The sequence below is a fragment of the Octopus sinensis genome, linkage group LG3 (assembly GCF_006345805.1).
Source record: "Octopus sinensis linkage group LG3, ASM634580v1, whole genome shotgun sequence".
In the NCBI taxonomy this organism is placed as follows: domain Eukaryota; kingdom Metazoa; phylum Mollusca; class Cephalopoda; order Octopoda; family Octopodidae; genus Octopus; species Octopus sinensis.
The window spans coordinates 11,765,358-11,788,952 of NC_042999.1; the positions used below are offsets into that span (position 1 = coordinate 11,765,358).

At 38.5% G+C, this 23,595-nt stretch overlaps 1 protein-coding gene across 3 annotated transcripts; it reads left to right on the plus strand.

The window, feature by feature from the left end:
- The first annotated feature begins 9,160 nt into the window (after positions 1-9,160).
- LOC115209633 lies at positions 9,161-23,076 on the plus strand. 3 transcript variants are annotated; one of them, XM_036500852.1, is made up of 4 exons: positions 9,484-9,608; positions 10,426-10,431; positions 16,505-16,596; positions 21,717-23,076. In XM_036500852.1, exons 3-4 carry the CDS (start codon positions 16,536-16,538, stop codon positions 22,976-22,978), a joined length of 1,323 nt encoding a protein of 440 aa, XP_036356745.1. In that variant the 5' UTR covers positions 9,484-9,608; positions 10,426-10,431; positions 16,505-16,535; the 3' UTR covers positions 22,979-23,076. The 3 variants fall into 3 exon arrangements, with proteins under 3 accessions (XP_029633948.1, XP_036356745.1, XP_029633949.1); XM_029778089.2 differs by lacking the exon at positions 10,426-10,431 and having other exon boundaries at positions 9,490-9,608; positions 16,503-16,596; XM_029778088.2 differs by lacking the exons at positions 10,426-10,431; positions 16,505-16,596 and having other exon boundaries at positions 9,161-9,608.
- The last annotated feature ends 519 nt before the right edge of the window (positions 23,077-23,595 follow it).

Sequence of the window (23,595 nt, forward strand, 5' to 3'; positions counted from 1 at the left end):
TATATAATAATAATAATAATAATAATAATAATAATAATAATAAGGTGGTTTTATTCTAATTTATATGTATATATATATTAGAAGAAATGAGTTACTCAGAAATCTGTTTGGTTTTATATTTACAGATATTTATTAGTATGTAACATGTTTTTTATAAATCATATATCATATATTAGCTCTTTTTTCCATTCTAGTGGAGTCGTCAAATTGAACTTTTGCAAGAATTTTCTCTCTTTTTATAGTATTATTGAGTGTGTAGTGTGTAGTAATACTATAAAAAGAATCAAAATTCCTGCAAAAGTCAGTTCAATTTGAAGACTCTACTAGAGTGGATGAAAGCGTTAATATATGATATAGGATTTATAAAAACATCTAACATACTAATAAATATCTGTAAATATAAAACCATCCAGATTTCTGAGTACCTCATTTCTTCTAATATATAATACCTGTACATCATCTCCAAACCTAATATATATATATATATATATATATATATATATGCATGTATGTGAGTGTTTGTGTATACATATAATGTATACAAACATACATACATGCATACATACAAACAGTACATACATACAAAGCATATCTCTAAAATTGTCAAGAAGGCCGAGGGTGTCTTGGCATCACTCAGCAAGACTTTTGTTAGCCGCTCTCCAGCCATCTATTTAAAACTGTATACAGCTATGGTACGACCGCACTTGGAATTCGCATCATCAGTTTGGAATCCCTATCTTGCTCAGAACATTGACCTCCTGGAATCTGTCCAGAGACGTGCAACCAAACGCATACCCTCCATCAGACACCTACCATATTCTGAGCGTCTTGTTTCCCTGGGCATGGATTCACTGAAGCTCCGGCGTCGGGCGACGGACTTGGTAAACACCCACAAGGTTATCAACCACCTCACCAACAACAACACTGAACACCTTTTTGATCTCCATGTGTCTAACACACGTGGACATGCCTACAAAGTCAGAAAACAGCACAGCTCCCATGACTTTCGGAAACATTTTTTCACGCTCAGGGTTGCTGAAGCATGGAATAAACTGCCTGCATCAGTTGTTGACTGCCATGACACTGCATCCTTTAAGGCCCTCATGCTTCCCGAAATCCGTCGAAACTACACCTGATTATATATACACTTTAGATGAGTTGTAGTGCACCTGAGCACTGTACACAATTATTATTATTATTATTATTATTATACATACGTACATACATATGTACATACATACATATAAACGTACATATATACAATGCAACTCAACTCCAACAGTCATGAATAACCATGGGTGCACCTAAGACATTCCCCTCCTGGGTACAAATCTGGGTGGAAAGTGGCCTCACCGGTGAATGCACAACCTAGGGTTGTTGTTTTTATGGAAGACCAGCTGTCGGCCATGCATACCAGCCTCTCCTCTCCATGCCATCGATGTTATCCAAGGGATGGGCAAAGGGGCCGATACAGCTCGGCACCAATGGTGTCACAACTCATTTCTACAGCTGAGTGAAGTGGAGTAATGTGAAGTAAGGTGTCTTACTCAAGAACACAACATGCAGCCTGGTCCAGGAATTGAACTCACAGCCTCATGATCATAAGCTTGACACTAACTACTGAGCCATGTGCCTTCACATACATACATACAATACAAACATAGATACATACATACATATCAACTACTTAACATGAGAGAAACTATGAGTAGCTCTAGTTTCCTCTATCCTTCTGAGTTTAAAAAAAAAACTGTTTACTGAAGAAGCAGTTAAAATAACAAATTACATATATAAGACTATGTGTGTGTGTATATATAAATGTGTGTGTGTGTATTACCACATAAAATATTACACCATAGTATTGAGAAGAGAACAAAAGTAACTGTAGAGGTGTCTGAACATTTGATCTTGTTGATTTTTTTTTATAGAAAACTGCACAAAGCATTGCATTATAAATCTAAGAAAAACAAAATTAATCCTCAATTGTAACAAACATTTAATGGTTGTTAATTTTTATGGTGATGTTTAAAAATAGTTTTACAGAGTTTACCAGAGCGATTTCATCAAAAATCATCTTGTACGTTCTTGTTTTTAGAATTTATTCAGAGGAGTAAATACTGGCATTTATTTATGTATTTAAAACCCATTCTTTATTATAACCCTTTAAAAAAAACCCACATATTTAGATTTATATGTTTTGAACATCAGAGATTCAGAAACTGAAATAATTTATATTAAATTCTTGGTTTTTCTAAACACAGGATGAAATGAATATGGATGAAGTTTGGTTTAGAAAATTTATGGCTGGGAGGAACACACAGCCAGGATAAAAGTTCCAGATTAATTATAGATGGGAACAGTTTACAAATAAATAAATAAAGTGAGAGAAACATATGGGGTCTAAGACATGAATTGGAATTACTTCTCAAAACTGTCAACTCATTTTTTTTGTCTGATATTTTGCTAATCCCTGGTAATACAAAACCTCTTCAAGAAAATAGCAAAGAATATGATTTTATTTCTTTTTTGAAAAAAACCATCAAAATAGTGAATTTGTGAAGTCTTTTGAGTGTTGGATAAAATGATGTGTGGTATTTGTTCCAGTTTTCTGCGTTGTGAGTTCCAATCCTGCCAAGGTAAACTCTGCCTTTCTTCCTTCTGGGATCATTAAAAAGGATTAATGCAAGGGAAGTGGATGAGTGGATGTGTAAAAGAGTTGGGTAAGATGTCTTGTGGTTCCTTGATTTCTTTGCCAAACTGCTAAGTTACAGGACACACAGACACACTAACACCAGTTGCCAAATGACATGTGGGGGACAAACACAGATCTATATATATGGCAGGCTTCCTACAGTTTCCGTCTACCAGATACACTCACAAGGCATTGATCAGCTCAAAGCTATAGTAGAAGACACTTGTCCAAGGTGCTATGCAATGGGACTGAACCCAGAACCATGTAGTTGGGAGGCAAACTTCTTATTTCTTTATTGTCCACAAGGGGCTAAACATAGAGAGGACAAACAAGGACAGACAAAGAGGTTGAGTTGATTACATCGACACCAGTGCATAACTGGTACTTAATTTATCGACCCCGAAAGGATGGAAGACATAGTTGACCATGACGGAATTTGAACTCAGAATGTAACGGTAGACGAAATACCGCTAAGCACTTTGCTTTGCGTGTCAACAATTCTACCAGCTCACCGCCTTTCTTACCACACAGCCACATCTGCACCTCTAAAAATGCATTCACACATTTATATATGTATATGTATTAAATACACATACATATATGTTCTATATATATATATATATATACATATATATATATTGGGTTGTCCGGAAAGTTCGTGCTGATTTATAGTAGCTTACCTTTCGACTTATTTTAGAACATGGTTGAGTCCATAAAATAGGATTTGACTGCACCTCCATTTAGAGCACAGTTTAAGCTATCTTTTCATGGAAGAAGATTTATGTTTCTATAACCTGTGTTAATTCTGTAACCCTTTAAAATGGAAGATAAGAAAGTTCATTTTCAGCACTTGATGCTTTGGGAACCAGATAAAAATTGCTGCAGCTCGGCTGGGATGTGCTACCCCACCCTCCATATTCACCAGATATTGCTCCTTTGGATTTCCACTTATTTAGTTCTCTGCAGAATCATCTTAATGGTAAAAATTTCAATTCCTTGGATGACGTAAAAAGATACCTTGATGAATTCTTTGCCATGAAACCACCTCAATTCTGGGAAGAGGGTATTTTCAAGTTAAAGGAAAGATGGAGACGCATTGTGCAACAAAATGGTTCATATTTGGCTGATTAAAAATGGCAAGTATTTATTGACCTTTTTCTTTCCTTTAAAAATCGGCATGAACTTTCCAGTATATATATTTTGTTTTTGGATTTGGTTTGCAAGATTCTTTATATGAGTTTGTGTGTTGAAGCATATTCTGTTGTGTCTGGGGAGTCATTTTCATTTTGTGCCTTATAATTTAACACACTCACTGGTAAAATTTCCACTTATTTCTTATTTTTATTTTCCTAAAATTTTCATTACATTTTGCAACCTTTTCAATAGTTTTGACTATTCAATAGTCAAAACTATTGAAAAGGTTGCAAGACGCAACGAAAATTTTAGAAAGTTAATGATGTTTATATATTATGAATGTGTCGACTGAGTAAGAAAGTGAATATATATAGTTATACATGCTCTCTCTCTCTCTCCCCCTCTCTCTCTCTCACACACACACATGTATTCCAATAAACAAACTGGCAGTGTACAATTTTTATTAAAGATCTTGCAATAATTTGTAACTTAATATATAAGTTGCTAAACCATCTCTTATCCTTTTATTGGTCCCCTAGGGGACTCTAAATGCTATATTAGATTATCTACTTCTAGCTAGTACTTACAGCTTTGCATTCTGGGATCCTTTCTTTAACTTTCCTTTCGTCAGAAACTACTTGTGATGTGTTTTCTCCAAGCACCCTAAATGTTTTGTAAAGCCCTTTCCTAGTGAAAGGATAGTTTATAGGGTTTTCACAGTTTAACAGATGTTCTATAAAGACATAAACATATAAACATATGTAAATACAAATGGAGACGATGTTGCTATGGAGACAAACACAGATGTAAATATACACATGTACATGATATAGATAAAACCATAGAAACATATGTGAATGTACATATGAATGTGATGTTAGTAGAAAGCCATAAGTATATGCAGATATACAAGCATGGAAATACATACATGATATCAATATATTTATACAAAAGAATCTAAATACACACATATATACATGATGTTGATGCTTACTTAAGTATAAATATAGGGATCGGTTTGCAATGGGTTCCACGGGGCAAAAGAAGATGGTAGCTGACGAAAGGAAACGTAGTGGAGAGCAATAACAAAAGATCTTCAAAGCAGATGGTTAACAATGAAACAAGCTGTCAAGGATGCTTTCAGTGTTAGAAAGTGGAATGATCTCGCTGTCACCTCAAGTGCCATAAGGCACAACGAGAATCGAATGTAATGAATGTATATAAACATAAGTAAATATAAGCACATACATGATACTGATATATATACACACACATACATAGATACATACACATAGATATATGGAAATGTATACATATGCATGATATACATACACACACATACATACATACATAGATACATATATATCATCATCATCATCGTTTAACATCCGTTTTCCATGCTAGCACAGGTTAGACGGTTCAACTGGGGTCTGGGAAGCCAGGGGCTGCACCAGGCTCCAGTCTGATCTGGGAGTGTTTCTACAGCTGGATGCCCTTCCTAACGCCAACCACTCCGCGAGTGTAGTGGGTGCTTTTTACGTGCCACCTGCACAGGTGCCAGGGGGGGTCTGGCATCAGCCATGATCGATTGGTGCTTTTAACGTGCCACCGGCACGGAAGCCAGTCATGGCGGTGCTGGCATCGGCCACGTTCTGATGGTGCTTTTTATGTGCCACCAGCACAGGTATCACAACTACTATTTCCATTGATATTTATTTCGATGTTCATGTACTTGACTCAATAGGTCTCCTCAAGCACAGCGGGATGTTCTGGAATCCAAGGTACTTTGAATGGGCAGGGGCTATGCGGAACTGGTGCAGGAAGCAGCCTAGGTCTTTGCAGTCACAGCACATCTCCAGAGATCTCGGTCCTTCGCCATTGCCTCTGTGAGGCCCAACGCTCTGAGGTCATGCTTGACTACCTCATCCCATGTCTTCCTGGGTCTACCTCTCCCCCTGATACCTTCAACTGTTTGGGAGCGGCACTTCTTCACACATCTTTCCTCATCCATCCGCAGCACATGACCATACCATCGCAAGCGTCGCTCTTGCACACCACATCTGATGCTTCTTATATCCAGCATTTCTCTCAGGGTGCTTACACTCTGTCATGCGCGCACACTGATATTACACATTCAGCGGATCATGCTAGCTTCATTTCTTTCAAGTCTACGCATGTCCTCTGCAGTCACGGCCCATGTTTCACTACCGTGAAGCATAGCAGTTCGCACACATGCATCATACAATCTACCTTTCACTCTGAGTGAGAGCCCCTTTGTCGCCAGTAGGGGTAGGAGCTTTCTAAACTTTGCCCAGGCTATTTGTATTCTGGTGGTGACACTCTCTGAGCATCCACCTCCACTACTAACTTGGTCATCCTGTAGCGGAAACTATCAACTACTTCTAGTTTCTCCCACCAGATAAGGGATCAGGGGACGCTGTCAAAGGCTTTCTCCAAGTCCACAAAAGCTATGTAGAGGGGTTTATCTTTAGCTAGGTACTTCTTCTGCAGTTAGATGTTCAGTGAAAGCGTCTTACAGCAGCTGCTCAAATATGAAGATCTTTATCTCTTGCAAACCCCACCAAGAGCCCACTCCCAGTTGTAATTGTTGAGTCCCTGTTGCTTGATTCAGGGAATCAAGCAAAACCCATGGTAAGCACTTCAGCTGAGGAACTGGTTAGATTTGAAACTCAGAAGGCAAACGGATGCAACTGAATAACCATAATACATTTATTCAGTTCAACACTCTACCATTTCTTCCACTCCACTTATGATGACGACAACTGTAATGTTATTAATGGTGATGATGATGATGACAGCAATGGGAGATTGATCCCTGGCCACCCGAATAAACTAGATTTACTCGTTCTCTAAACCTATTGCTGTGATATTGAGAGCAATTTAAATTGTTTTATAGCCATTCTGCACAGACATTAAATATTTGTTTTATTTCATCACCAATTGACACACCACTTCTATAAGCTATTAAATCATGATAGACTTATTAAAGGAACTCCATTCACTTGGTTGAAGTTCTTTCATATCAAGTTGGCAAACATCAAACTGGAGAGTGTCTCAAATTTAATACAACCATGGTTTATTTTGATGCTTGACAGAAAAAGTGACGAAACCAAATTAATACATTTCATAATTTTATGAACCACATTCCTGTTAGAATAAGCTACATTTGTTTCACTTAGTTTTGAAAATAATGAAGAGTTTAGCAAAATGAATTTGAAATTATTAAGCTGGCGTTAGGAATATGAATTAACATAGAATTTTGAGGGAAAATTTTAATTTAGGTCACTTTAAAACCAGAAGTTTGTATTACAGAACTAAGGATGGTGTGTTCGTATCAAAAGGGTTGTCCTGCCACAAGGACTGTGGTTTGACTACCTAAATAACTGAAAGGACAGAATATGTTGTTTGGATTTGTGTCAAACTGTTAGATTTTCCCAGTCTAGAAACATGTTTCTCCATAAAAAGATGAGTGTTGTCATAAAAGGTGTGCGTCTGTGGTTTCACCGATCAGCACTAATTGACTTATTAGAGTGGTAAACTTGAGAGGGAGTGGAAGAGTTTTCCCACCAAACAATTTTGCTGAAGATTCTAGAAGGACGGCTTACTGTTATAAAAAGTGACAACTTCAATCTCAGGCTGGAGAGTCACAAAGCTGTCGAGAGGAATCTATGTCAACGTTTACAATGAATTGGCTTTCCGTCCCACTTCACTTTTTTATATAACATGCTTATGTTGTGGTCAACAAAAGGCACCAACTTTAACTTGCAGTGTTGCATAACACACACTAATTGTATGCTGTGTGAAGGTGTGTGGCTTCGTAATTAGTGATTAGGGTAATCAGCTCACATCATAAAGTCAGGAGTTCAATTCCTGGTGACGTGTGTGTCCTTGAGCAAGACACATTATTTCACCTTGCTTCTGTCCACTCACCTGGCCAAAATGAGTCATACCTGTAATTCAAAGGATCGGCCTTGTCACATTCTGTGTCATGCTGAATCTCTCCGAGAACTACATTAATGGTAGACATGTCTGAGGAGTACTCAGCCACTTGCCTGTTAATTTCATGAGCAGGCTGTTCTGATGTTCCATTAATTCATTGGATGTGCATTTGTAAATATAAATGATTTGGGTTATTAAACTATTTGCAAATTCAAATTTTAGAGGTCATTGTCTTCACACGTGAACTACGGAACATTGTGAAGTGCCATTGAAGAACAGAAGATAAACAACCCCACTGAGACTCCAGAATAATATTTGTGGTAGAAACCAAACAATGATCTTTAAATAATTTCAGTCTGTTGTCCCTGAAAGTCTACATCTCATCTCAATAACTCCCTACCCTGTCGTACTTTTTAGAAGAGAGGGGGGGGGGAGAAAATTCTGTAAATGATGATAATGCGGGAATTTTCAAAGCAAAGGAAACAATCCCTTGTGTATATCTTCACTTAACAACCCTTTTGATGAAGTCTTTACAGAGGGCAACAGTATTACTTCACAAACTGTTCCAGTAAGGAACATCATCAGAATTTCTTATCTCTTGTGTTACATTTCTGGTGACTCATTTTCACCGAATACTCAATTGGGAAATGAACTCTCTCATTTAAAAACAAACGTTTGCAATAAAGAATAAAGTGAGAACAGTAAAGAGGAGCAGATTCCTTACTTAAGAGAAACTGAAAGATAATTCAGCGTAGCTTTAGTAGATGTATAAGCATAAAGAGATAGATATGGACATCTTAGATCTGAGGTTGAAACAGAAGCAGTAGACAATATGGTTGTTAGTATCGTAAATCAGGCTATTAAAGAGAGAGAGGGGGGGTGTTTAAAAGGTCAAGTTAACCTAGTTTTACTGGAGGCTAGGTAGAGAGAAAATCTGATAAAGTATCAATAAATTTGAATCAGCAACTTAAATTGATATTATTTACAATGTAACATTTCTGAAGAGTGAATCTTTCGATGTGCCCTATTCGCTGCAAATAAGACCCTGATTTTTACCTCTAAATTCTTTTAAGAGTATAGTAAAAATATCTCCAGTTGTACTCGAACAGAAATGATATTACCAGTAAGAAGTATCAACTGTTTTTCTAATATAAACAATTGAAAAAAAAAGCAAAACAATTATATCACAACAAATATCAATGTTGCGTAAATTATATTACGGCTGGGTATTTGGTTGAAAAATAACTATTAAAAGTAAACAAAAAATAAATGTTAAGAAGATAAGAACAGCAATAAAAAACATTATTATTAAAAAACGTAACTAACAAGAGCAGCCGTTTTAATATCTAATAACGTTAAGCAGTTGACCCAGAAGCACACATTAGTCATACAATGGGACAAACAAAAATTAAAACCGGTTCGACACGATATGCCAAACTGTGTAGAAACCGTCAGCAGAAACTATACAATAACTGCCGAAACGAAATCAATATCAACACCATAAAACCAAATTCAGTGGGTTTTAAAATATCAAAATCTCATTCCATATGGCAAAAATATCTATTTGAGTCTTAGAAACGATCAAATTGATAAATGAAGTGAAAAAAAGAAGAAACTGTGTTATTTCGCTATGATTCCTTCTTTCATTTTATAATCAGAAATTTCTATATTTTTGTACCTCTGATCATAGTTTGGACCTGTCTAGTCACATCGTATTAACTAATGCATCCATCAAACCTAAAGTCTAACAAGGGATTTTATTTAAAAGACGGACGATCTTTAACAACTTTTGTAGATAAAGAAAGAGTGGATAAAATTCATGGTAAGTGATATTTTTATAACAAAGTACGATCGACTCATCTTTGATTATTTAAACTACTTCCTGATTTTTTTCTTTTCATTAACTCAAACATGCATTAAGTCTACACGCGTTAGTCGAATACTTGTAACAATTTGCCTATATCTTGATAAAGTTCTCGCAAAGATATTACAAAATGCCTTCAAAGCTGTAAAATTGAAACCATCTCTCTATTTTAGAAATCAATATTTCACATATTGTCCTTCATCAGGTCTACAGTGTCACTGTAGATATTTCTATTCTACAAGTTTAGATATACCACGCGCAGTTCAACATAAGTTCTACAAACCATTCCCCCTTCTATATTCTACGAAAAACATTGCCTCATTCCTAATCGGTGGATACTGTAGACTTGGGCTACAAAATGTAACCACAAGGACAAAATTTAAATTTTATTTGGAGAGAGAGAAAAATTAACGATTGCAAAACAAGCGAATAAAATGAAAATATACACAAAAAAGTTCTATAAACTTGGTATTTTACTTTGCATCAGAAAGAATAATTAACCTTAATCATTATGTTTTTAATTGTAAAATAGCTTCGCATTAGTAAATCTCCCATTATCGGTTTTATAAACTAATAAAACCGTTTCTCACATTATTACGTTCTAATTCTAAAACTAATTCTTCAATTCTTTGAACGTTCATTTTACAATCTGTATTTTATTTTCTCATTCGTTGTCTTACTATTCTTATAACAGAATGTATTCTGGAATTCTGCAGGTTGATTCCATGTTATTCCGAACACTCTTCAGTTCAAACCAGTTTACTCTGACATTCAGTTTTCTACTTTCTCTCAATCCTATTCTATAAGGTTTAGATTGTTCGCCATCGTTTCGTATTTAGATAAACAAACTTATTATTTGCATTATAAAAATCATTAATCATGTTACAATTAATTTTTATTTTATAATTTTATTATATTTCTCTCTTTTTTTTTAAGTTACAAATTTGTTTTTTTTTCCTTTTCTCTTTTTACGAAAATAATATTTGAATTTCGTGGACACGTGGAAGTTTCGCTTTCAAGGCTAAAGTTTTTTTTTCCAAACAACAAATAAAACAGACGGAAGAAGAAGAAATTTAGAATCTTTTAATACAATAGAAATGATTTAATTCACAAAGGGAGTGACAGAAAATAATTATTTATTTTTATAAAAGGACATAATTACAGTTAGTCCCCCCCCCCATCGACTTTATTTCCTCACAATTTTCTGGAAAACGTTTAGTTTCTAATGAAGTTTTACCCTTTGATGTGATCCACATGTGATTGTGTTGATTACTTTAATTTTTAATAAGCAGTTTCAGATTATTCTCCTCCCCTTCATCTCCGACTTTGCTTCCTCATAATTCTTGAAAAGGTGATTACAATTATGTTGATAACATTACATTTTTCCACTCATTTTCTCTCCACCCTTCAGACTTTTTTTCCCATAGCTCTTCAACCCTTTAGTGTTCAGATTAATCTGTTAAGTGTAATACCTTTTTCACTCAGATTATTTAAAATTAATCATACATTATCTTACAGCTTTGAAGTTTCAATGGTGTGATAGTTTATTCATGGAATGTCAATGTAGGTTGGTGTGAGAGGCTAGATATGGCCAGTTTGAATGTAAAACATGTAGCATATTTGGGTCGGCTATGGCTGGCTTAAACACCAAAGGGTTAAAATACATTTCCAGAAATAGTTGATGTTTCATACAATTTTTTTTAAAGTGAAAACTGCTAAAATTACGGAAATTAGAGATATTAAAATCAACAAAACTCCTCCGACATTTTATTTTTACTTAATTTTATCAAAAAGTTGTGGAGGAACAAAGTTACAGGAGTGGGTGGGGTGGAGTTTTTTTTTTTTAAATAGCTTGGTTTATTTCAATTTATGTGCATGATTATAGCTTTTTGGGGAAAAGATTTAGAACATGGAATCACACCATCAGTTGATATGGGCACTCAGAATAATGGTAATTGAGAAATTTTTTTAATGGACATCATCAAGGCAAAAACTAAATTCCATTTTGTCATCATCATCATCATCAACATTTAACATCTGTTTTCCATACTGGCATGGGTTGAACGACTTGATAGCATCTGGCAAGGCTGGAGGGCTGCACAAGGTTCCATTGATTGTTTTGACTTGGTTTCTATAGCTGGATGCCCTTCCTAATGCCACTCCAAAGAGTGTACTTGGTGCTTTTTATGTGGCACCAGCACCAATGCGTTTTACGTAGCACCTTGGTTTTAAGCTCTCCATTCTGTTGTGGTGGGCACGTCTTCTCAACTACAACAATGTGTTGCCACGTATTTCGGTTCTCTTTCATCTCCTTCGTAAAGTTCAGCGTTTTGAGATCGGCCTTCAAAACTTCATCTCACTTCTTCCTGGGTCTCCCTCTTCCACAGCTTCCCTCCACTTTAAGTGGACAGCACTGCTTTGTGCAACTGTCCTCATCCATCCACATCACATGACCAAACCAGCGCAGTCTCCTCTCTTGCATATGACATCTAATTCTGCTTAGGCCCACCTTCTCTCTCTATTCACCAATACTCTGTCTCAAATGCACACTGACAGCACACATACATACCAGCTTCATTCCTCTCCAGACTTTGCATGTCCTCTGTATTTAGGGCCCACGTCTCACTACCATGCAGCATCATACACATGCATCATACAATCTTCCCTTAAATCGGAGAGAGAGATGTTTGGTTGTCAACAGAGGCAAAAGCTTTCTGAATTTTCTCCATCCTATTTTTAATCTAGCAATTACACTTTTTCTACAACCTCCTCCACTGCTAATTAGGTCACCTAAGTTACAAAATTCATCTACAACTTCCAGAGATCCACTGGCACATTTAAAGAGACCAGTTTCCTATGTGTCTGTGGTCTTTATGGTTCCCATGCATCTTCTACATACAAACACTACTTTCTCTGTTAACCTTCCTTATTCCACTGCACTCCCTTTGTCTCCGTAGCTTGCACTGGGTGTACTAAATGGAATTTCTACCTACACCCTTCCTACATATTGAGTAGGGCCATTTACCAGAAGGGTGAAGGGTCCTATCTGATTTCTTGCTTAGTAGGACCTTGGTTTTTACTACATTTACTTTAAGACCCTTTGATTCCAGGTTCTGCTTCCACACCTGGAATTTATTTTCTTTTCTGTTACAGATTCTGTTGTGAGGGCCAGATCATCAGCATATAATGGTCCCCACGGGCTTTCAATCTTGAATTCCTCTGTAATGGCCTAGAGAACAATGGTGAAGAGGAGGGAGCTGAGGACTGACCCTTGGTGCACACCTACCTGCACACTAAATTCATCACAGTACTCATGACCAACTCTTGCCTTATCAACAGCACCCCTGTACATGGCCTGTACTGCTTTCTGTACAAGCCATCCGTCCCCAGCTTCCACAGAGACTACCCCATCACAGAGCAAAGGACTCTGTCAGAGACTTTCTCTAGATTAACATTGTTGTCGTTGAGAAGACCTGCCCACCACAACAGAATGGCTTGTTCTTATCTAAATGCTTCTCTTGAAATTGCCCGATTATGAAAACAGCATCTGTGGTGCTTCCCTTGGGACAAAGCCAAACTGCATTTCATCTTGTCTAATTCTATTCCTAATTAATTGGGTTCTCTGCAAATTTCATCGCTTAAAAAATCAGACAATTAATTGTAAGTTTTTTAATTAACCCCTTCATATTTGATGGTGTAGGCATGGCTACATTCCCTTCCCAACCGCATGGCTTCAGATTCAGTCGCACTTGGGCAAATATCCTCTTCTGTAGCCCTAGACTGACCAAAGCCTTGTGAATGCATCTGGTTGATGGAAACTGAAAGAAGCCGATGTATATATATTGGCAAGTAGAAGGGCATCTCGCTATGGAAACTTTGTCTCAATCAACTCTGTTGGAACCATGCCAGCTCCCAATTGGCCCCTGCACTCAAGGAAACCACATCCTATACTGTGACATTTCATGAAGGTGGTCTCCCTGAAGTTTAAGAAAATCTACATAAAAATGCTCTTTCAAAAAGCATTCATTCTACACTTTAGAGACACAAGATACCAAAAAATAAACTCATTCGTCCAAAATTGCTTGCACTTTTAGTGTAAGGGTTAATTGTATGTATGTATGTGTGTATGTGAATGTTTGAAAGTGTTTATGGGCATGTTTGGGTAAAATGTGTGTGTGAGGTATGTGGTTGTTTAAGTGTATGGTGAATTGTATGTATATATGTGTGCGTATGTGTGTGTGTGTGTGAGTTGCTATAAATACACTTTGTATATGTTTAATTGCGGGGATACTTTTTTATTTCAATAAAGTGTTTTATATATATATATATATATTGGAGCCTGGTGCAGCCATCTGGTTCGCCAGTCCTCAGTCAAATCGTCCAACCCATGCTAGCATGGAAAGCGGATGTTAAATGATGATGATGATGATATATCATTTAGCATCCGCTTTCCATGCTAGCATGGGTTAGATGATTTGACTGAGGACTGGCGAACCAGATGGCTGCACCAGGCTCCAATCTGATCTGGCAGAGTTTCTACAGCTGGATGCCTTTCCTAACACCAACCACTCCGAGAGTGGTTGTGGGTGCTTTTACATGCCACCAGCACGATGGCCAGTCAGGCGGTACTGGCAACTTTTTTCTCAGGGTGCTCACACTCTGTCGTTTATGCACACTGACATTACACATCCAGCGGAACACACTAGCTTCATTTCTTTCAAGTCTACGCATCTCCTCAGCAGTCAAGGCCCATGGTTCACTGCCGTGTAGCATGGCTGTTCGCACACAAGCATCATACAGTTTACCTTTCATCCTGAGCGAGAAGCCCTTAGTTGCCAGCAGAGGTAGGACTTCTCTGAACTTTGCCCAGGCTATTCTTAATCTAGCTACTACACTCTCAGAGCATCCACCCCCACTACAGACTTGGTCACCTAGGTAGTGGAAGCTATCAACTACTTTTAGTTTTTTCCCCTGGCATATGATGGAATCTGCTTTCTGTACATCTTCCACATAGAGGAGCTCCCAGGGGCAGCCTGTCTTGAATTCCTCTGTTATTGCCTAGAGGACTATGATGAATAAAAGGGGGCTGAGGACTGATCCTTGGTGAACCCCTACTTCTACCCGGAATTCTTCTCTATACTCGTTGCCAACCCTCCCCTTTCTGATAGCATCCATGTACAGGGCTTGTACAGCTGTTACCAACCACTCATCTATCTCCAGTTTCTGCATTGACTACCAGATAAGGGATCAGGAGACCCTGTCAAAGGCTTTCTCCAAGTCAACAAAAGCCAAGTACAGAAATTTATTTTTGGCTAGATATTTCTCCTGCAGCTGCCTTACCAGAAATATGGCATCAGTGATGCTTCTTCCTGGCAGAAAACCAAGCTGCATCTCATCTAGCCTAACTTATTTGCAATAAATGTGGTATTTTAAAAATTTTAACAACACAATCAGACATCTACTCCATTGAAACCCAGCCTCTCTAAACTTTCACCTCCTCCCCTATGATTCCTCTTTCAATTTGTATGTGTGTGTGGGTGAGGGTGGGATAGGTAGGGGAGGCATTCACTTACTCATTGCTTGCCACAAAGCCTAATATGTGCACATATGTTCAGTTTCTCTTTACCCTAACCCTTTACCTTCTCCCCCTCTATCTATACAATGTAAATTGTCACTGGAGAATGCAATCACCCAACCATTTACATCAGCTGTTATTAAATTAACATATTAAATTAACATATTACCTGAGCATTTGCTCATATTCCCGTTGTCTTTTGACTTCAGCTTAACCATTCCAACTTTTGAATTTGCAACAGTTCATGAATAGATTCTACAATAATTTCCATATTTTTGTTAGTTAAAAGCTTCCAGGGAAATGGCTGAAGAGAAGAGAGCAGAATTGAGCTTAAATACAAAATTCCTGTTGTGTCCACTAAAATTGGATGATGTACCTTGGAGAGTGGGAGAAGTCAGCAGCAAGATTTAGCTGCTATTTCTGTCAGGTCAAGTGACTGCATTCAAGCTGTGACCCTCCTATCTTTTTTTCCAGCACCTTTACTGATACCCTGTAAAAAGTCTCTGTGCTGGTGCCACATAAAACCCACTCGATACACTCTGTAAAGTGGCTGGTATTGGGAAGGGCATCCAGCTAAAGAAACCCTGCCAAAACAGACAATTGGAGTCTGGTGCAGCTGAACCGGCTTGCCTGCTCCTGTCAAACCATCTGACGACCCATAACAGCTTGGAAAACAGGCGTTAAATGACAATGATGTTGATGATGATGATGACTACATCTAGAACCATGCTTCATTTTTGTCTTCTAAAGATGATAGGATGTGATACAAGGGAAGTTTAGCTGCTGTTTAGAGCTCTGGCATCAACCATTTTGTTCTCATATTTCTGTTGAAATATTCTGCCTTTCTTTCAATTGATTTTCAAAATAATAAGGAATTTAGTGAAATAACTTTGTCATTTTTAAGTTTGGAACAGAAACCAAGATGAAATTTTGACGGAAGGCTTTAACTTGGGTCACTTTATTTACCATATTTCTTTTCAAAGACATTGCTTTCGTTTCAATTGATCTTGAAAATAACGAAGACCTTCGTCAAATGTCATTAAGTTGGCATGAATAAGTTAATATGAAATTTTGTTGGAAGGCTCTTAATTTAAATCACTTTTAAACATGAAATTTGCACCATAGCAGTAGGGGTGGTCTCAGGTGGATTGGCCTAAAAAAAAGGTGAATGATACAATTTCTGTTTTTTGTTTTTGTCTTTTTCTTTCCCATTCGTTCATCCTTAATGAATATGTGTTCTCTTTGTGGAATCTAATCAGTTCTTGATGTCTTTAAAGTCAGTCAGCTGCTAACTAACACCCAAACAGACCATGTACATTGATATTCAAGATAATATCTGCAACATCTCCATTACAGATGCGGAGAAACAAGGTACATTTCTTTGAGTAGAATATTCTTCCTCTTGTGATTATATTTTGTTGAAATTTTTCTCTTGTTTGTAGTTTGTTGTTGTTGTTATTGTTGTTGTTGTTGTCGTTGTTGTTGTTGTTTAGCTTCAAGTCAGTCATAACCGACCCGTTATTTTTCACGTCTAGTGCACCTTGGACTACTTTATCTAATGTGACCTTTTTTTAAGATGGTAGGTATACGAGAGAGATGTAGCTGCTGTTTCTAGCAGGTCAAGTGCCTGCAATTCAGATGTGACCTTCCCATCACTTTTAAGACATAGTGTATCACAGACTACATCATCTTATGTATCCATTTTTGAGACAGCAGGATGCAATTTCAGGGAAATTTAGCTATTTTTAGCAGGTTTCATGACTGCATTCCATCCATGACCATCCCATCTTTGTACATGGGAAACAGACATTAAAGGATGATGGTGATGTGTTTCTTGGACTACATCATCCTATGTGCCTTTCTTTTTTACTAAGGTTGTAGGTGAGAGTTGGTGACAGGAAAGGTAGCCGGCCATTCAGAATGTGCCTTGACAAATTCTGTCTGACCCACGCAAGCATGGAGAAGTGGATGGGAAATGAACGACACAGCCATAATCCACATACCTGGAAATGTATCTCTGAAAAATTTCGTTAAAAAAAGGTATTTTTCAGAAAGTTATGAAGTATCAAGGACATCAGGCTGTGATTATACTTGTCCTGACGCCTGATGCACTTTTTTCTTCTAAGCAATTTGTTGTTGAGAAACTGAAGACTCAGACAGAATGATCTGAATATATGGGGATATTGTTTGGATGTTGGTGATGTTGCTTATATTGACCAGGCATGGTTTTTGTGAGGAATTATTCTATTGGCTCATCCCATAAATAATGCAGGTTTTTCAATTGTATGAACTAAAAGTTGGAGTGGGGACAGGATAAACTACCTGCATCAACTTGCTATAAAAGCAGGTAGGAATTTTACCTTGTCCTTATTCTTAGTGCAAGTTTTGAAGAGTTTGATTTTAACAGTTATTTTTTCAAAGCTATAATGGAAGTGACAAAGGAGCATATTTTGCTTTATGAGTTCAATTAAAGGCAACAATGCAACAGAAAGTGCGAGGAATATTAATGCATGGTACCCATGCCGGTGCCATGTAAAAAGCACCATTTGAGCATGGCCAATGCCAGTGCTGCCTGACTGGCTCCCATGCTGGTGGCATGCAAAAAGTACCCACTACACTCTCAGAGTGGTTGGCAATAGGAAGAGCGTAGAAACTGTAGAAACCTTGTCAAATCAGATTGGAGTCTGGTGCAGCCTCCTGGCTTGCCAGTTCTCAGTCAAACCGTCCAACCCATGCCAGCATGGAAAGCAGACGTTAAATGATAACAATGATGATGATTACAGGGATCAGACAATAAGCATAAGCCAGTGTCTCTGGTGGTTCCAGAAATTCCTAGCCAGAAACTACAGTCTAGAAGACGAGCCTCATCCTAGAAGATCTGTAGAACTCAACAAGGACATCCTGCAAACCGTGGTGGAACAAAATCCCATTTAACTATTGAGGAACTAGCAGAGAAGCTTGGATTTGGTCATTCAACCAGTCATTCAAGTCAGTGCTAGAAGAAAAACGACCATATTTGGTTTTAAGACGAAAGGTATTCTTCCACCAGGATAATGCTCGGCCACATACGGCAAGGAAGAGATTCCAAAGGCTGCAACAGTTTGAATGGGAAACAATGCCCCACCCACAATATTTGCCGGATATTGACCCATCTGATTATCATTTATTCCGCAGTCTTCAAAATCATTTGGACGGAAAAAGTATGAATTCTGTAGACGAGGTCAGAACAGTACAGGAAGAGTATTTTTCATCACAGACAAGGGAATTTTGGAAGAGGGGCCTTGCAAGTCTACCAGATAGGTGGAAGAGCATTGTAGGAAATGAAGGAGAGTATATTTTAGATTAAAAAAGAAGTTTGTTTTTCTTAATTTTGAAAAATAAAAGTATTATAAAAGAAATGCATTATTTATGGAATGACCCAATAATTATGTTGGTGTAAAATGTTTAGGATGTAAAAGGAGTTCAGTTGTGATGCTCTTGTGTCTGTCTCCTCTTCTCTGCATTGATGTGGCGATTGAAGTCTCTTCTAATTGTGATGCTTTGGAGTATATTCAACTTATGTAGCTGTGAGTCTGGATTTGCTGCTTAATGAGACTGGTGATGGCATGCATCTATTTATTGCATTTACATTCCATGCTTTTAGTTTTGACTGCTTCGTTTTCTAATGTGTTGTTGTTTACCAAAAAGTGTCGTTTCTCTTATTTGTGCCCTGAATGTCGGATTCTACCCATGTTACGAAGCTTCTGTTGCAGTTGACCTGATATGCATTTGTCATTGTGTTATAGCGAAAGGGGAAAACGTGTGTGTGTGTGTGTGTGCCAGAGATTCTTTGTAAGGCAGTCTGAAGCTACTTTGGCTACCAACAGTTTCTTCTTTCCCATTCATGGTGTTTGCTTCTCTAAAGATTCTTTCACAACTCGCATGGATGGACATTATGTTGAAGATTTGGATGAAACCAGTGGCCATTGTTGAACTGTTCCAATTCATTGAAGAGAGACATGAAATTATGATGTTGGGGATTCATTTATGGACAAACCCCACTCTCTCTCGCTCTCTTTCTCTCTCTCTCTCTTTCTCTCTCTCTCTTTCTCTCTCTCTCTCTCACTCTCTCTCCTCTCTCACTCTCTCTCTTTCTCTTTCTCTCTCTCTCTCTCTTTCTTTCTCTCTGCTCTCTCTCTCCTTTCTTCTCTCTCTCTTCCTCTCTCTCCTCTCTTCTCTTCTCTTTCTCTCTTCTCTTCTCTCTCTCTCTCTCCTCTTCTCTCTCTCTTCTCTTCTCTTCTCTCTCTTCTTCTCTCTCTCTCTCTCTCTCTTCTCTCGTCTCTCTTCTCTCTCTCTCTCTCTTCTCTCTCGCTCTCTCTCTCTCTCTCTCTCTCCTCTCTCCTCTCTCTCTCTCGCTCTCTCTCTCTCTCCTCTCCTCTCTCTTCTTGTCTCTCTCTCTCTCTCTCTCTCTCTCTCTCTCTCTCTCTCTCTCTCTCTCTCTTCGCGTCCTCTCTCTCTCCTCTCTCTCTCTCTCTCTCTCTTTCTCTTTCTCTCTCGAAAGCGTTCGATAGGGTGGACCATCAGTATCTGGTGGCGGTCCTCACGGTGGCTGGCTTCGGCCCGACCTTCCACGGATGGATCAACACTTTATACAGCAACATCGAATCGGTAGTTCGGGTGAATGGTTTCTTTTCGGAGCCGTTCAGCATTGAATGTTCAGTATGTCAAGGGTGTCCTCTCTTCCCGCTTCTCTACGTTTTGGCCCTTGAGCCATTGCTGAGGAGGTTGGAAACTATGAGGGGCACTCCGCAAGATCTAGGGTGCGTAAAATCAGCTTCGGCGTATGTAGACAACATCACCGTCATCGTATCCCGAGTCGAGCACCTACAGTGGGTGGGTGAGGCCTTAAGGGACTACGAAGCGGTGGCAGGAGCGAAAGTCAACCGGGATAAATTGGTTGGCTTGCAACTCAGCACTTGGAGGGGCAAGTCGATGTCTTCCGACAGCGTCATAGGACGTTGGACGGAAGGGCCGGTGAAAATGCTTGGAATTTGGTTAGGTCCATATCTCCAGATAGAGAAGAATTGGAGCGAGGTGGTGAGAAACGTGGCTCTCCTAACTCAGACCTGGTCTGAGCGGAAGCTGTCCTTGAAGGGGAGGGCAGAGGTTGCAGAGGTGTTTATCGCCTCTGTAATCACTTACTGCCTGACCGTTGTGCCTTGCCCCGATTCATGGCTGAACAAGATGGAACGCATGCTCTTTCGCTTTTTGTGGAGGGGCAGCAGACCTCTTGTAAGGTGCTCTATTTGCTGCCAAAAGCCACTGAAGGGTGGGCTAGGGAGGCCGTGGCTAAAAATGCACAGACATGCGCTCAGGCTTAGGCACCTCTGGCTTTACCTGGACGGTGAGCAGGTGTGGTCTCCATTCGTCAAGCTGTTATTTCCACAGTTCACATCGTTTACCATACTGAACCCATGGATCAAGTGTAGACCGAGGTTGGGCGTGTGGCATGTAGAGTGCCATCAGGCACTTGTGCTTCTCTCCTAGTTGGGCAATGCCAATGATGGGGGTACTACCTCATTCTTCTATAGAAGGTTAGTAGAGTTTAAGTGTGACGACCTCCTGGGAGAAACCCTAGGATTCGACGAAAATCAACTGGCCAGCCTGTTCCAAAGAACATTCGGTCCAGGGCCTATGGATAATTACCAAAAGTCCCTGGCATGGCAATGTTACAGAGGAGCTTTACCGGTTCAAGATAAGCTCTTTAGACATGGGTGTGCACCTTCGCCGGTTTGTGCAAGATGCGAGAGGGACAGTGGAACTGTCCTGCACGCGATTGTGCAATGCCCCAAGGTGACTGAACTCTGGGCTTATGTCGAACACCTGCTGTCGCATTCGAGAAGAGTACAACTGTCGAGCGAATCTGTAATTAAGATAGTTCCACCGACCTTCCTGAATAGGGAGGAGCGAGCCTGTTTTCTTTCGGTAGTTGCTATGGTGAAAGAAGTAGTGTGGAAGACAAGAGTAAAAGGAATTTATCACCAGTCTCGAGCTAATTGACTTTTTCGTTTTCCACATGAAACGGAAAATAAGGCTGGAGAAGAAATGCCTGTCGCAAAGTGTGTTTCGTAAAAGATGGAAGTCTATAGCAAGTATGTTGCGAGGGAAAGAACCTGTTTAATCGAGAATGTAAAAAAAGGAGAAAGCAAAGTCTTCAGTGTGAGTCTGTGGTTTGTGGGGGTCAACCGTGTCCTCCGCTTCATTTTTTGTTATTCACTCATTCTCATTTAATTGTATATATTTTAATTGTTTGTTTATTCATATGTTTCATCTCATTCGATACCCTGACCCCAACGTTTGTTTTGTCACACATACACACACACACAAGACTACTTTATCATTTACGTACCCATATCTGTCTCTAAAGACAGACACTCATCCCCAATAGAGTTTTCAACAGTATGCAATGTCTAGTTTTTCCAGTCAATAAATTTTCTTTTCTCTTTCTTCAGAAATTGATTCAACCGATTCTTATAATACGGCAGCCATTTCCGGGAAGGAAAAACGCAATGTTACCGGAGTGTTCCATTGGGAACGAGAAGATGTGTTGATGCTTATTCGACTTCATTCTGAGAAAGAACCAATTTTCAATAAACCAGGAATCAAGAAGAAAGATGTCTGGGCAATGATTGCAGATGAATTCCAGGCGAAAGGTTTCAATGTGACCAGTGGTCAGTGTGAACAGAAATGGAAGAACATCACTAAAAACTACAGAGACACAGTTGACCATAATTATTTCAGTAACATACACAAAACATGTCCCTACTTTAAAGAATTGGCAGCAATCTACCCTTATGACCCGAAAGATAAACAAAATAATTTTATTTCTTATCTCAATCATATGTCCAACTCTGTTTCTCAACCTCAAACTGTGTCCAGAGATTTACAGAACGGTCTTTCTGCCATTCCATCAACTAATACTGTAACCACATCAGTCAACAATTCAAATAATGGATATTTCTGTGATTTACCAACAAATATTTGTGTTTCGGACAATCAAAATGCTTCTTCAGAACATTTGGTGCAAACCTCAATTAAGCAGGAAGTTTTAGATTCGGTTGAGTTGCAGCCCCCCGCATGTTCCTTGATGTCCCCTTCTCCATTAACAGCATCAAATCAACAACCCAACATTTCCACTTCTCAATCTCATTCCAATCAACAGATTACAAACTTTACCCCAACTTCGTCTTTACCATTAGTGTCTTCATTTGTAAATGAAGAACCGGTGCCTAGTCTCTCATCAATTATTCTGCAATATTCACCTCAACCATTAAATAATGAATATATTCGCCTTCCGTCTCAAGAACCACAGACTTGTAACATGAGACATCAACAAGAAGTAAGAGAGAACTCGAACAATTCTTTGCATGTTCTCAAAACCCCTGCTCAATCCCAATTGTCCAGTGTACCAAATGTATCCACAAATTCTTCCCAGGTTCGTAAACGGTTCCATGATAACAACTTGACTCTATCAAATTCTTCAGCAGCCAATAATAATCAGGATTATTATTCTCAAAGACGGAAGTGTCTTCGTCGCTCTAGCTTTACACCAAACAATACCCTGGATATGTTAAAACAAATGAATGAAGAACGGCGGCGAGAACACAAAGAATTGATATCAACATTAAAACAACATCACAGAGAATATCTGAAGCAGGAAGAAATGAACCAATCCCTCCTCTCGGCGCTTATTGGACACGTTTCCAAACAATAAGCAATATGACTGGTTGGGGTCAATTTCAGTCACTTTATCAAAACCTTCCGGTCATCGACCCAAGAGTTTCACTATTATATCTGTAAACAAAAAACTGTTATATAAATTATATTAATTAAAATTATATTAATTAAAATTATATTAATTAAAATTATATTGATTAAAATTTCTCAAATTTTAATTTGTTTCACACGTTTTCCAATCACATGTAATGGTTGTAAACAATGGTTTTTGTTTTCAGTTTTCTATGAATAACGTGTTGGGGCCAAGAGGGAGAAATATTATGTTGCTTGGAAACAGGTAAGGATTGGTGATGGGAAGAGCATCCAGCTGCAGAAGAGCTGCCTCAGCAAATTCTGTCTGACCCATGAAAACATGGAAAAGTGGATGTTAAAACATGATGACGATGATGATGATGATGTTTTCCTTATTAAGCAAATTAACAATTGCTTATCACATTTACTAATTCTCTACATTTCTCTTTTTTTTCTCTTTCTCTCTCCTTTGGTATCCATATACATTATTGAACTGAAATGCTTGGCTGAGGTTTGTATTGCGCTAAAATAATACATCACAGTTCAATGGCCTTTTTATAATACTTAAGATTTTAGATGGTG

Excerpts from the sequence above, each read along its gene's own strand:
- LOC115209633 (XM_029778088.2), top strand. The coding sequence starts at position 9,509 with ATGCATCCATCAAACCTAAAGTCTAACAAGGGATTTTATTTAAAAGAC. Across the intron at positions 9,609-21,716 it reads AAGAGTGGATAAAATTCATG|AAATTGATTCAACCGATTCT; the intron begins GTAAGTGATATT and ends CTCTTTCTTCAG.